Here is a 15,185-nt window from a genome sequence, read left to right as displayed (position 1 = left end):
CATGTATATAGGACCGGTGCCTCTTATAACCAAAGGCTTACAGATAGTTGACAAGAGTGAGGTCCCACTCAAAAATGACCTATTATTTCAAATTAAATCGATATATAAAAAAAGGATATTACCAAGTCACTACATGACCAAATGTTATCTATTCTCCTGGTATAAACCACCCATCAATGTAGACATAAAACCAATACTTGCACCAAATAAACAAGTATAATCAATACTTGTACCAAATATCCAAGTATAATCAAAACTTGTACCAAATATCCAAGTATAACCAATACTTGTACCAAATATCCAAGTATATATATGTACACACTCTGCATATAAACGCCATAAAAGGCTATAATAAATACCAAAAGACTTTGTAAAGTGGATAGTCGCACGACAACGCCGATGCTCTATATTTAATGAGAAATAATCTCAATACATACATATATATCTACACATATAATATATAACTCAAACATCAGTATCGACACAAAAAACTCTCCAAATAAAAAGCTTAATAAACTTTAACCAGAATTAAAATTTACCAAGAAAATTCGACTGCTCAGATTGACGATGTCGTGCTGAATGATAACATAGGCAATAAAATACCGCGAAAATAATTTTGAAGCGGGAAAACATTACGCCCTCTATGCTACATATGATGAAACACCCAGGAGAAATTAATTTCACTCTAATGCACTGCCCGTTTAAACGAATGAAATTATAATTCTCCTGGTATAAACCACCCATCAATGTAGACATAAAACCAATACTTGCACCAAATAAACAAGTATAATCAAAACTTGTACCAAATATCCAAGTATAACCAATACTTGTACCAAATATCCAAGTATATATATGTACACACTCTGCATATAAACGCCATAAAAGGCTATAATAAATACCAAAAGACTTTGTAAAGTGGATAGTCGCACGACAACGCCGATGCTGAACCCAAAGAACGGGAAGCTATTTAGTACTATGTGTGCAAAATTATAAAGTCCAAATGTAAATAAAACAAAAAAGATATTCATTTCCCAAATTCTGAGAAACAATCCAACGTTCTGATAAATCTTCTTTTACATAGCCATCCTTTGAAGTGTCCGACTTCCAACGTCAATGACGTTTAAAAAGTCTATCTGAAAAAACCAAACCTTGCAGCGGTAATAGCACCACAAGATCGTAAACTATATAAACCGTATGCTTTTATATCGGTAACAAATGGAGAAAATTGCATCAAAGTAAATTCCCTCATCCTTGTATAGTTTAAAGGCTAATTTGTTGAACGAAAAACAAAAAGTTCTTTCACTTGTGACAATTCCTGAATGAATACAAATTTTAATCAGATTAAATGCTACTCTATGCATATATAATTCCAAATTAGGACTGGACGCAAATTTGTGCGTTTTTCACAATAATAAACCAGTATCCATCTCTGTAAATATCCGTTTTTCCGATACAAATTGAAATGTGTATTGACTTGCAATTAATTGCATATTAACGCAGATTCAACAATTCTGATACACTTAAAACATAGATATCCCAATATACACGCACCAATGGTACGTTGTGTAAAACGATTATATACACAAAATAACTTATTATACGCATCCTGTAATAACTCATCGGCTCTTCCTTCCAGATTTGTGGGCCTAATTTCTTTTCAACATCCTCAAAAACATATTTCACTAATTGAGAATCTGTTGTAGAATCTACACCAGTAATCGAGTGTACCCCTCTATACTATAGTATACAGATACATACAGGACTAGACAAAGCAATATCGTTTCTGAACACCTGGAAAAAACATATTACATAACATAAATTTAAATTGATATGTGGTTCCTTCCAAGTTTTCAAATAATTCATCAATACAATACATTATACACCAATAAAATGAAAAATTACAATAAAGCATATGCAATAAAAATTACCCCAATACATGAAAACTATCACCAAGTTGATACTAGTTAATTTAATGTCACCCTAAACTCCATTCTAATAGCCAACACCGTAAATGGTAAATCCATATACCAAAAGCCGATGTATTCCCTCTACCAAATAAAAAATTAGCTTTGTTAGTAGGTAATGTAAACCCAACACCTGATCAATAAATATATCTCCTTTGGGACATAAAAACGGCCAGTAAAACGCCGATCTCCACAAAGGTAAAATAAAGGTTCTATATGCCTTGTACATGTATACATAAGGTTTAGTTTAAACATATTTTATTTGTTAAAGTACAAATTGGATAAGACACAAGTCAAACAGACTTATGAAGTCTTCTCCATTTAACATTTATAGCAATATAATACAAAAATATATGTATGAGCATGCATGTAAAGAATGGTATATCTAAATATATATATGAATATGGATCAAAAGACGGAAAATTGAAGATTGAAGAAAAAGAAAACAATAATAATACAGAAAAAATAAATAAAAAATAAAAATAAAAATAAAAATATATAATATATAAATGAATAAATTATTTTGAAAACAGAAAAAAAAAAAATAAAAAAAAAAACCCAATTAAAAAAAAATAAAAAGGACAAAAAAAAAAATACATAAGGACTTTCAATAATAGGCAAACTGGGGGAACATACCACCCATTTATACCTTCTGATCAATTAATCTATCTTCTTTGGGACATAAAAACGGCCAGTAAAACGCCGATCTCCACAAAGGTAAAATAATAGTTCTATATGCCTTGTACATGTATACATAAGGACTTTCAATAATAGGCAAACTGGGGGAGCATACCACCCATTTATACCTTCTGATAAATTATTCTATCTCCTTTGATATATAAAAACGGCTAATAATACGCCGATCTCCTCAAATGGTAAAATAATAGTAAAATATGCCTTACACTGCTGCATGTATACATAAGGACTTTCAATAATAGGCAAACTGTGGGAACATACCACCCATTTAAACCTTGCCAATAGATAGTGTGTTGGCTAGAATCCTAGGTTGTGGAAATAAATGCAAATGCGTATTCCATAGAAAGTTTATTAATCTTTATTAAATCCAGTGAGCACAGTGAATCATCGAAATATAATCTAATAAAGTTCAATACATCATAATCGTTCCATATTACGTTCCTCAATACGAATAGTTTTCTCTAATACAAATACGATAGGTTGAATACGATTTACTGAAAGGAAAACAGAAAAATACTGTCATTCACTTGAATAATAAAAGTTCAAAACATTGCAAAAATACATGTTATCCAGAGAACAATAAACAAATTATCTATACTAAAATTGTAAACATCTTGTTTTACCCAGTGAAAATACATAAAAACAATATTAACCACAAATCAATAAAACATCATTGACACAAAAATGTAATTATCGATTCGCACTTTACAACCTGTGTAATATCTATTTATAGAAATATAACCTGCGTCTGAGAGGGCTTTGACAACTATATTCACTGAAAAAAGTTCTTAAATTATGCAATACAACTCAGACAAGTTACGGAAGGTTTATACAATAATATCAATACAAAAAACTCACCAAATTAGAAGTATTTCCACAAAAAATTCAACACAGATTTTGTCAAGTTATTGGCGTCGTTTTCATTCGGAACTCTCTAATAATCACTGTACATGAATAGTGAATCGACAAAAAATATGTTTATGAAATTGACATTACATACCAGCTCCCTAATTGTATAGCCAGTGCGGAACAATTACACCTAAATCAGCAATAAAAAAATATGCATCTCAACAAAATAAGCAAAATTATGTAACAAAAGTGTTCATAACGTTTGAGTTCACTTTCTACAACTAACTAAAGTTCTTGGACTAATATTAGATTGACAAGATAAATGTTAATCAAGTTCTAAAAGAGTACACAATTTATCTACCGGACGAGTAAGTACATTGTTTCCGATCTTTACTTTCACTTGACGCACGAGTCCGTTGCGGTCTGGAATTATTTCATTAATCCGCCCCATGGGCCATGAATTTCTCGGAGCATTTGAGTCAACCACAATCACAATGTCCCCAACCATTAAATTTCTCCTCTGTTTATGCCATTTCTGACGTTCTTGTAACATAGGAAGGTACTCTCGCACCCAACGACTCCAAAATAGATTTGCAATATATTGAATTTGTCTCCATTTTCGACGGCAATAATTGTCCGTTTTACTGAATAGTCCAGGAGGTAAGTATGCTTTGCGTTTCATAAGCAACAGATGATTTGGAGTAAGCGCTTCTAAATCACTTGGGTCATCTGAATTCATCGTAATCGGTCTACTATTGAGAGTCGATTCTATCTCACAAAAAACAGTATTCAGACCGTCATCGTCTAAAACTTGTTCTCGAATAACACTGTTCATTGTCTTGCGTACACTTCTGATCAACCTCTCCCATACACCTCCGAAATGCGAACCTGCCGGAGGATTGAACTGCCAATCTATGTTCTTTTGTAGCATCGCATTCTCTATCTGATTCAAATTCCATTCACTTAATGCGCTCTTAAGTTCGCGCTCTGCGCCAACGAAATTCGTGCCGTTGTCAGATCTGATCTTTTCTACTTGACCACGACGAGCAATGAATCGTCGTAAAACGTTGATATATGAACTAGTATCTAAGGATGCGGCTTCCTCCAAATGAATAGCTCTACTAGACAGGCAAGTAAAAATCGCACCATAGCGTTTGATACGACATCTACGTTGTTTCACTTCAAAAGGACCAAAATAATCTACTCCTACTCTTGAGAAAGGTGGTTCATCCGGCGTAATACGATCTGATGGCAAATTAGCCATCTTTTGTTCACCTACGGGCGCACTTAAGCGACGACACACAACACATTTTGATATCAATTTTCTCACAGCTGAGGGTGCATTTATCAACCAATAAGTTTCACGAAGGTGAGCTAGCAAATGATTTCTCCCACTGTGTTGTAAATCAATGTGTATTTGTCTAAGAATCAATTCAGAGATGTGGTGACCCTTTGGTAATATAATCGGATGTTTACAGTTTTCCGGCATTTTTGACTCTATTAAACGTCCTCCTACACGTAAAAGATCGCCATCTTAAACTGGGTCGAGTTTCCGGATATTACTTGTAGCCTTGATTGTTCGGTTATTGGAAAGAGTGTTAATCTCATCAGTGAATTCGTGTCTCTGCACATAAACTAGAATTGAAAGTTCGGCGTCTTTTAAATCCTGAAATGATATTCGTTCAGTACAATCTTTCGAATCCGATTCTTTAACGAGTGTCATTTTGTTATCTTGTTTCTTATTACTGACACGTCTAAGTAACTCCTTACGAACTTTAAGTATCCATGCTACACTTCGCTTTAACGACATCCAAGATGAGTAATACGCGATAAGTTTCTCGACTCCCAAAGAATTGTCATCTGGAATTTCGGTTTTAATGATTGTTCGCACAGTTGCTTGTTTAACTTCAGGGTCGTTTGCACATATTGTCTCGTGATTTTCTGACGATGGCTTCGGCCAAAAGTCCTCATCTTTCCATAAAAAGTCAGGTGCAACGATCCAATTACTTTTTTTCATTTCAGAAGAAGTAAGACCCCTTGAAGCATGGTCTGCTGGATTAAGCTTGGTGTTCACATAACGCCAATTATCGGTAAAAGAACCTTCATGAATTACAGCGAGTCTATTTGCTACAAAAGTCTGAAATCTAGCATCTTCATTCAAGATGTATCGTAGAACTGACATACTGTCCGTCCAAAATATAGACCGATCAATTGGTATTTCTAACTCATTTAACAGCATTTTGTTCGTACGGACGGCCACAGTAGCAGCAGTTAGCTCAAGTCGTGGGACTGTTATCGTCTTCAGTGGTGTTACGCGTGCTTTTCCCATTACAAATGAACAATGAATTTCACCGAAAGTATTTTCTAAACGAAGATATGTAACAGTACCGTATCCGCTTTCGCTTGCGTCTGAGAAATGATGTAACTGAGCATTCTTTATTTCTCCATATTTCTCTGGTCTTAAGCACCTATCTACTTTGAAATCTGAAAGTTCATGTAAATCTTGGAACCATAACGAAAACAAAGATTCTAATTTCGGTGGAATTGGGTCATCCCAATCCAGGCGAAGCCTACACAATTCTTGAAGTATCATCTTAGCACGAAGAACAAATGGTGCAAGAAATCCTAAGGGGTCGTAAACGCTACTAACCATCGACAAAATACCTCTTCTAGTTTTAGGTTGTTCCTTTACTGAAATTTTGAAACGAAAAGTATCTGTTTCAGCGCACCATTGAATGCCCAATGCCCTATCGATAGGAAGTGTATCTTGATCCAAGTCTAAGTCCTTGATACCAACCGCCATATCCGAAATTGGTATTGATCGCATTACTTCTCTGTTATTACTGATCCATTTCGCGATCCTAAATCCACCAAGACTCAAAAGAGACTGTAAATCTTGAACTAAGCACACCGCTTCACTAACGTTTTTTGTAGACTTGAGACAATCATCGACGTAGAAATTACGTAGCACAGTGTTTATTACTTCTTCATTAAACTGTCCGTTACAATCTTCGGTAGTTTTTCTAAGTGCAAAGTTCACGCAGCTAGGCGAAGATGTCGCGCCAAATAGATGAACATTCATTTGATATTCTGTTGGTTTCTTTCGAGAGTCTCCACCTTGCCACCACAAAAATCGAAGATAATTCGCATCTTCAGACGGTACGCGCACCTGGTGAAACATGCTGTCTATATCGCCCATTATTGCGATTTCATCTTGTCTAAACCTTATCAAAGTTCCAATTAAAGTATTTGTCAGATTAGGACCCTGAAGTAATCGCTCGTTCAGGGATGTACCTTGAAATTTAGCCGCACAATCAAACACGACTCTTATTTTCTTCTTTCTAGGGTGGAAAACTCCATGATGAGGCAAAAACCACACGTCGTTGTCTTTCTTCGCTAAGTCGTCAATGGAAACCTCCGTAGCGAATCCATCGCCGATAACCTTGTTCATAAAGGTAACATACTCATCACGGAATGTTTCGTCTCTTTCAAAACGTCTAGCAAGTAGCATTAATCTCTGTTCTACTTGTCGCCTGTTATTCGGCATTTTGTTATCCTTTGACTTAAAAGGTAAATTCACAACGTAATGTCCGTCTTTTAACATAATTGACTCCGAAACAAGTTCTAGAAATCTACGGTCCTCCCTTGAAGGAGCAACAACATCGTCGATTGTTTTCTCACTGAAATCATAGTTGAACTGATTCCTAATTTGATCTTCCAGCGAAACACTTGTAGCGTCGATACGGTTACAAGAAGCGACCTTGCATGGTTTATCATCAGTAGATACATTTAAAGGGCCATTGATTACCCAACCTAGCAAAGTTTCTACAGCAAATGGGCCGTTTTCTATACTTGGAACAACATTCCACGGTTCCATAGCTTTTGGTACATTGATTCCGATTAACAAACCAATGTGTTCACTCTCGATCCTTTGTAATGGTATATCTCGTAAGTGTGACCACTTTTGAATATCCTCAATAAAAGCTATGTCATTACTAGTAACTGGTAGAGTTTCCTGCGAAAATACTGGTGGTAGACTAATTACATCATTACCACACAAGTTGCTAATTTCCAAACCTGTCACCACATAGCAATCGTGGACGGCACTTTGTCCCATAGTAACTAAACTGAGTTTCGTTTTCTTACCTTCTATATTAAGGCTACGAATAATATTTTCTGTACAGAACGTTGCAGTACTGCCTGTATCAAGAAAAGCATAAGTTTCAATGTAGTTGTCACTGTTAATTGATTTTACCCTGACTGGCAATATCGGCAGCGCCTGGCGAAGGCTATTTCCAGCTCCCATAAACGTAGTAGAGTTCTTAACTTCCGGACACTGATCGCTTTCTGACTGCTGACTAGTTTGATTCTGATCTCGAGGTTCAACATGCAATATAGACAGATGTTCCTTTCGACATACTGTACATGACGATTTCTGACGACATGACATCTTCTGGTGTCCGTACTTCAAACATGAGAAACAAAGACCCTTTGATTTAAGAAATGAATATCTATCTTTCAGTGATTGTTTTATGACTTTGTCGCACTTGTCCAGAGAATGAGTTGCGTTTTCACAATAGATACACGGCTTAGAAAATGCATTTCTGTATCGAGCCGACGATGTTTCATTTTGCTGACCTACACTAGATGTACTTGCCTTGGGTTCAGAAGTTACAGTAACAGCCGTTTTAGATCCTGGAGATCTATATTTCATGTTATTGTCTTGTAATCTTTTCACATTTTTTCCTACTTGTGTGTTTAAAACGTCTTTGCCGTAAACAGGATCGTTTGCCTTCTTAGCTTCCTTTTTCACAAATTCTACTAAATGACTGAATGTAACGATATTTTTGCGACTTTTTGTCTCGTATACTACATTCCTCCACTTTTCCTGCATATAAAATGGAAGTTTCTGTATCAAGAGTTTTAAATTTTCTGAATACTCTAACACTTTTGCCGCATCTACATAATTTACGGCGTACATGCACTCTTGCAAGAATATTGCAAAGTCATCTAGGGCTTTTGGGTGATCTGCCTTTATAAAAGGCCAGTTCATTGCACGCTGTACGTATGAATGTGCTATTATGTCAGGGTCACCGTACCTGTCTTTAAACTCGTTCAAAGCAGCTGTATACCCTATTTTAGCATCCAAGTGTGAGAAACCAAGAACTATTCTATGCGGTTCACCAATTGTAAATTGTAACAAGAAGTTAATTCGTTCTTCAAAAGAATCGGTATTTGTTTCAACACGTGCATTAAACTGTCTCATAAATCCCTTATAGTTCATAGGGCTGCCATCAAATTTCTGTATATCAGCCTTGGGCTTATTAAGCTCACGAGCAATTGAATATTGCGCATTATAATCAATAATATTGTTTTTTGCTTCAACAGGAGGCGGTTTATCATCATCTTGTTCACTTTGAAATGTTTTGAGTGTTCTTTTAGTTTCAAACGCTAACCGTTCCTTTTTTACTTCCGGAATGAATGCCGGAACGGTAGGGTTCAATAGCGAATTTTCAGTATCTTTTTGTGAATTAAGAAAGTCAACTTTATCGCTCTGTTTAACTTTGACCATAATTTGCTCAAGTTGCTGGTCCTCTAACATGCTTCTTTCTAATTCTTTTATCACTCGTGTTTTTGCATCAGTTACTTGTAACTCCGTTTTAATTTCAAGTGCCTCTTCTTTAAATCTTAACTTTAATTTTTCTTCTTCGATAAATTTCTTTTCTTCAAGAGACTTTTCACGTGCTAAAAGTTCAGCCTTCCGCTGCTCTTCTTTAAGTTTTGCCATGGATATTTGACTTGAAACGGAACTGCTTCTTGAACTCCCGGATCTAGAACTTCTATGAGATTTTACGGATCGAGCTGGCTTCTGACTGTTAACAGAAAACCACTGCTGTGCAGATTGTTTTGAAGAGATAAATTTATCATGTCTTTCTTGAAACCATGCATCGTCAAGTTGTTTTTCACTAGGATTTTCAGTAAGCTTTTGATACTGATCATGAATATCTAATAGTTCCTCATATTCAGACAACCACTTAGAATATGTAGGTTTAACTTCATTTGGGTCTGTTGAACGTTGCATCAAAGTTTGTAAATCATTACTTGTAACAGTTAAAACCTTAATCAATCTTGATCGTTCAGTTTGTTTCAAAGTCAATGTATACTCTAGTCCCTTTTCAGTAAGTGTTCTCTCACGTTTTTCATCCACAATATCTTGTTTGTCATCCATCTTAGACTATAAAGAATTCTAATTTTGTAAATAATGTGTTGGCTAGAATCCTAGGTTGTGGAAATAAATGCAAATGCGTATTCCATAGAAAGTTTATTAATCTTTATTAAATCCAGTGAGCACAGTGAATCATCGAAATATAATCTAATAAAGTTCAATACATCATAATCGTTCCATATTACGTTCCTCAATACGAATAGTTTTCTCTAATACAAATACGATAGGTTGAATACGATTTACTGAAAGGAAAACAGAAAAATACTGTCATTCACTTGAATAATAAAAGTTCAAAACATTGCAAAAATACATGTTATCCAGAGAACAATAAACAAATTATCTATACTAAAATTGTAAACATCTTGTTTTACCCAGTGAACATACATAAAAACAATATTAACCACAAATCAATAAAACATCATTGACACAAAAATGTAATTATCGATTCGCACTTTACAACCTGTGTAATATCTATTTATAGAAATATAACCTGCGTCTGAGAGGACTTTGACAACTATATTCACTGAAAAAAGTTCTTAAATTATGCAATACAACTCAGACAAGTTACGGAAGGTTTATACAATAATATCAATACAAAAAACTCACCAAATTAGAAGTATTTCCACAAAAAATTCAACACAGATTTTGTCAAGTTATTGGCGTCGTTTTCATTCGGAACTCTCTAATAATCACTGTACATGAATAGTGAATCGACAAAAAATGTGTTTATGAAATTGACATTACAGATAGTGAACGCATCAATAAACATGAATGTACATTCCAATACCCGGAGTAAAATACAGGTAATCGATGGTTATGATCACTAACAAACCAATTAATTTCATGAGGACCCAAACAGGGAATCCAAATATTCAAAATTATGTACTGCAAAACGGCAGTCATCAGTATTTATGATACGACTTATATAGTCTGCAATGTTATCTATGCCCTAGGTATCCATTCAACCTCTAAGAACAAGACTTAATTGTGCTTCTAACAAGTCACAAAAATGACATACGCAATATCTGCAAATAAGGCTTCATACTGCCCTTATATAAACAATAACAAAAAGTTTTGGTTATCCGTAAACCATCAATGCGTTTATCTCTCATAAAATCCGTCCAAGAAGCCATATATATTTAACAGCCGTAAGTTCTTCCAAATAGAACTATGGTATACATCGTATTCATGACACATACCTTGAGCAATAATCTTACTGAACTGAAAGTCCAATATTAGATTCATATAGGCTGATATAACATCAAAACTAATGATTCAATCATAGTATAGCCACATTCCTATGACATATATACGAAATGGATATAATTTGACCAACGGAAGCTACAGTTCTCCCATAAAATTAACCTCAATATTCTGAAGATATTTTAACTTGTTTTATGGTATCAAACAGTTATGAGTCTCTCAACCGGTTATGCTTATGATAGCTTTGTCTGTATGAATGAAATACTTTAGTAACCAAATATGTCAATGTATAACTGGGAGACCATGTGAATACAACCACTTTGATCAATAAGGTCTTGTCTAACTCAGGTGGCAAAATCTGTACACACGTTAATATCAGAATCGGTGACAAATCCATAAATCTATATACATAAAATTTAAATTTCTTATCATTCACATCAATTTAATTAGTGGTCACGTAACTTCAGTAAATATATATTAAGCAAAACTTCATCCCAAAAAGGAGAACGAGAATAAAAATATATATGAACTTCCATCCAAGGATTAGTAGTCTTTAACTATTATACCTCGTCATATGTTCAGTAAAAACCAAGATGATCAGAATGCAGATCGTATATATGCCTATCTGGCGATAAGCTGAATGTTAAACGTTAAACAATAAAAATATGTTTAATTAGATTGCATATCTACCAAGATATCTTCAAATTTCACAAAGGTGTTTTCCATAGATGTAAATGACATGACCTACAATATATATCTAAAATTAAAACTTTGATTACCATTGTTTAGAACAGAGGTAGCAAGTGGTGGCAAGTGAATAAGCAAACCATTGGTTTACATCAGTACATTCAATAATAAGTCCTCTAAACAAAAGATCTTCAATAGCTTATAAAACAAGATCACTGTATGTAATAGCAGAATATTGTTTTGTAAACAAACAGACAGCCGTGTAGTACAATTTTAACAAAAGAGTATTTATAAGCGTGTAAAATGGTATCGGTATTTAAATTGTCGGTAATGAAATCATGACAACCAATGTTATACCAAAAATCAATATATCTCTATAATCTATCTCTGACGATAATTTTAGACTGACCTTGTTCATATTCAATGTAGTCGTGTGTGAGAAAAGTGTGCACTCGATTGACTACTAATATAAATATTTAAATACTCATCTTATATAAATAATTCCTGATTTGGACCATAGACTGCTTTCGAGTTGAATAGGCATCTATTCCTCAAATATTGGTTATCCACAACCATAGCAGGCTCCTTCCTGAAACTTAAGACTGACTTCCGCTCATGCTGGACATGTTGCAATATAACGGGAAAACGGCATATACAACCGGGATGAGGTTCTCGAAAGGGCTGCTGTTGAAACTTTAATTGTTGTTTACTAGTATTGAAAATGTCCTGTTATGAAACACCATGCAAGAGATTCCTCAAGTAATGGAGAATCTGGGTTCATTGTCAAATTCAAGATAGGCAGCGTACCAAGAAAATTCGACTGCTCAGATTGACGATGTCGTGCTGAATGATAACATAGGCAATAAAATACCGCGAAAATAATTTTGAAGCGGGAAAACATTACGCCCTCTATGCTACATATGATGAAACACCCAGGAGAAATTAATTTCACTCTAATGCACTGCCCGTTTAAACGAATGAAATTATAAATATATTCATAAGATACAGAATTGTCTTTCTGTTGATAGTTTATTTGGCCATATATACTGTTCGTATGGATCGTTTTCTTTTTCTTATGGGTTGAACACAAATGCAAATTTTAACGATTTTATTTTGGTTAGAATGCATAGCAAACTTGTTCAGAAATATAATTGTTTTGCGTTCAACTCATCAGAAAATAAAAAGTGAGTCTGAATAATATTATGGCCAAATAAATTATAAACATTTCTCCATCTAATGGTATCTATTTAAAAAAAAAAACGCTCATTAAGTTACTTGGTAATATTTTTTTGAAAATATCGATTTCAGCTGAATTGATAGGTCGTTTTTTCTGTGGGAACTCGCTTTTCTCCACGATCTGAATTGCATAAATCTGTGTCCATGAAGACTTTGGTGGATAGTTGTCTCATTGGCAATCATACCATATCACCTTATTTTATACTGAATGGTTATCCGCACCAAAAATGACCACTTTACCACGCATGTGAAAAAAACGGGCTTCAATCATGTTCATGGATCTACAATCTGTCGTTACCTGTATCTTGGCATTGCACAAGGTCATGTTTTTCTCTGACTGTTTATGACGTCTTTACACTAAATCCATTGGTGTTGGCTGTGAACAGATTGATAATGTAGTCTAAGATGCATGATTATTTTATTAGTTGTTAGTGGCTTTGAACTAGCTGTCAGATAACTGCGAGTACTCTCTCTGTTCCTGGTGTCTTTTTGTTGTTGGGATGCACAAGTACCCGGCCGCGCCCACTTGTATTTTTGTCCATCTGATGAATTAAGCCCTTTTTCAATTGATTTTTACAGTGCGTTCTTATGCTGTACTGTTATACCATTGTCTCAGGTAAGGGGAAGGGTTGGGACCCCGCTAACATGTTTAACCCCGCCTCATTATGTATGTATGTGTCTGTCCCAAATCAGCAGCCTGTAATTCAGTGGCTGACGTTTGTTTATGTGTTACTTACTGTAAACCAACTTATTTTCGCGGATACTTTATTTCGCGTTTAGCCCTTTCGAGTCCATTTCGCGGCAATTAAATTTCGCGATTTTCTAATTAACTTGATGTTGTTAAATAATGAAAGGTCGAAGTTTTACATATTCGCGATATTTTTCTACTCGCGAAAGTCGCGAAAATAAATCGCTCGCGAAAATTAGTTGGTTTACAGTATTTGTTTGTCGTTCATTTTTTTTATATAGATAAGGCCGTTAGTTTTCTCGTTTGAATTGTTTTACATTGTCATTTCGGGGCCTTGTATAGCTGACTATGCGGATTGTGCTTTGTTCATTGTTGAAGGCCGTACGGTGACCTAAAGTTGTTAATTTCTGTGTCATTTTAATCTCTTGTGGAGAGTTGTCTCATTGGCAATCATACCACATCTTCTTTTTTTATATTCAATTATTTTCAAAACTCATTATTGAATGTTCAGTTTTATTGATGTTGGCCATCTGAAATTGCTACAGAGATAGAATTGTATTTTACATGAACCAGACAATACTCATATTGAGACAGTTTTTCCTTAATAATAAATGTAAACTATCGACACACAGGGAGTGTCTGCACGACAGATGAATGGAACTCATCATTATTAAACTGCCGACCAAATATGAAAATCATTTCTTTTGATAGAAGCAAATTAATTTAAAATTTCTACCAACGGTCTTTCCGACGGATGGTATCATGGTTAACATACTGAAGGAAAAGCACATATGTTACAATCATATACATGTACATATGTTCTGTATATCAATAATCAAAAGAATTGTACTAGCTTGTTGAAAATGTACTTAATTTTCTGAACAAACGTTAACAAATAACAAATGTACACATGCAGATAGTTAGATTCTAACTTACAATCAGTTACAAATAAATAGGAGACACTCAAACGTAAATATCATGTTATTCAATAGAGTTATATGTTTCAAGAGTATAACACATGTTTTGTTTGGGTTTTAAAAAACCTCCTACATTATCAATGTGCAACACTCTTTAGAGCAAGCAACACAGCGTCAACATATAAAAAATAGAGATCTGAAACATATGTGGTCAGCTGACATTTATGTTTTTGGAAAACTTACAATGTCTAAAAACGTTTGAACTTAAAATAGAAATAACTTAACAAAACGATATGATTTTTATATCCTTTAAAGTGCGTTAGGTTGCTTTAAATTACATGTATAATTCTTGGAATGAAGACAAATTGTATTTCACCATTATATGAACAAAACAAACGAATTACAAAAAGGAATTGTTCCGAAACATAATTTCTAGTCTGTTAACTCTCTATCACTTAAATGTAGATACATATTGAGTGTTAACAGAGAAGATATCTGTATAAAAAACAAGACACTGTAATATTAATTATTTACCTATTATGAATATAGTTAACTGCGTATTTTGAATATGATTACATAGGTATATAAAAAAAAAAGCAAGCTTGACTGTGTTATTTTGCAAATACAAAACATGGGAGACAACTCTATTCGCCTAAGTCGATGTATAATCGTTCACAGCGAAGTTGATAATAATTAATTTTCTTATAATAGTTGAACAT

At 34.3% G+C, this 15,185-nt stretch overlaps 1 protein-coding gene across 2 annotated transcripts; it reads right to left on the bottom strand.

The window, feature by feature from the left end:
• Positions 1-2,946: 2,946 nt before the first annotated feature.
• On the bottom strand, positions 2,947-10,474 carry LOC134707623 (uncharacterized). Of its 2 annotated transcripts, XM_063567565.1 has the most exons (3): positions 10,342-10,474; positions 3,519-9,977; positions 2,947-3,154 (listed from the first exon to the last, which is right to left on the bottom strand). In XM_063567565.1, exon 2 carries the CDS (start codon positions 9,736-9,738, stop codon positions 5,044-5,046), a length of 4,695 nt encoding a protein of 1,564 aa, XP_063423635.1. In that variant the 5' UTR covers positions 9,739-9,977; positions 10,342-10,474; the 3' UTR covers positions 2,947-3,154; positions 3,519-5,043. The 2 variants fall into 2 exon arrangements, with proteins under 2 accessions (XP_063423635.1, XP_063423636.1); XM_063567566.1 differs by having other exon boundaries at positions 3,519-10,474.
• Between the last annotated feature and the right edge of the window lie 4,711 nt (positions 10,475-15,185).

The sequence above is a fragment of the Mytilus trossulus genome, chromosome 2 (genome assembly GCF_036588685.1).
Source record: "Mytilus trossulus isolate FHL-02 chromosome 2, PNRI_Mtr1.1.1.hap1, whole genome shotgun sequence".
Lineage (NCBI taxonomy): Eukaryota > Metazoa > Mollusca > Bivalvia > Mytilida > Mytilidae > Mytilus > Mytilus trossulus.
This window is presented reverse-complemented; position numbering and strand designations above follow the sequence as displayed.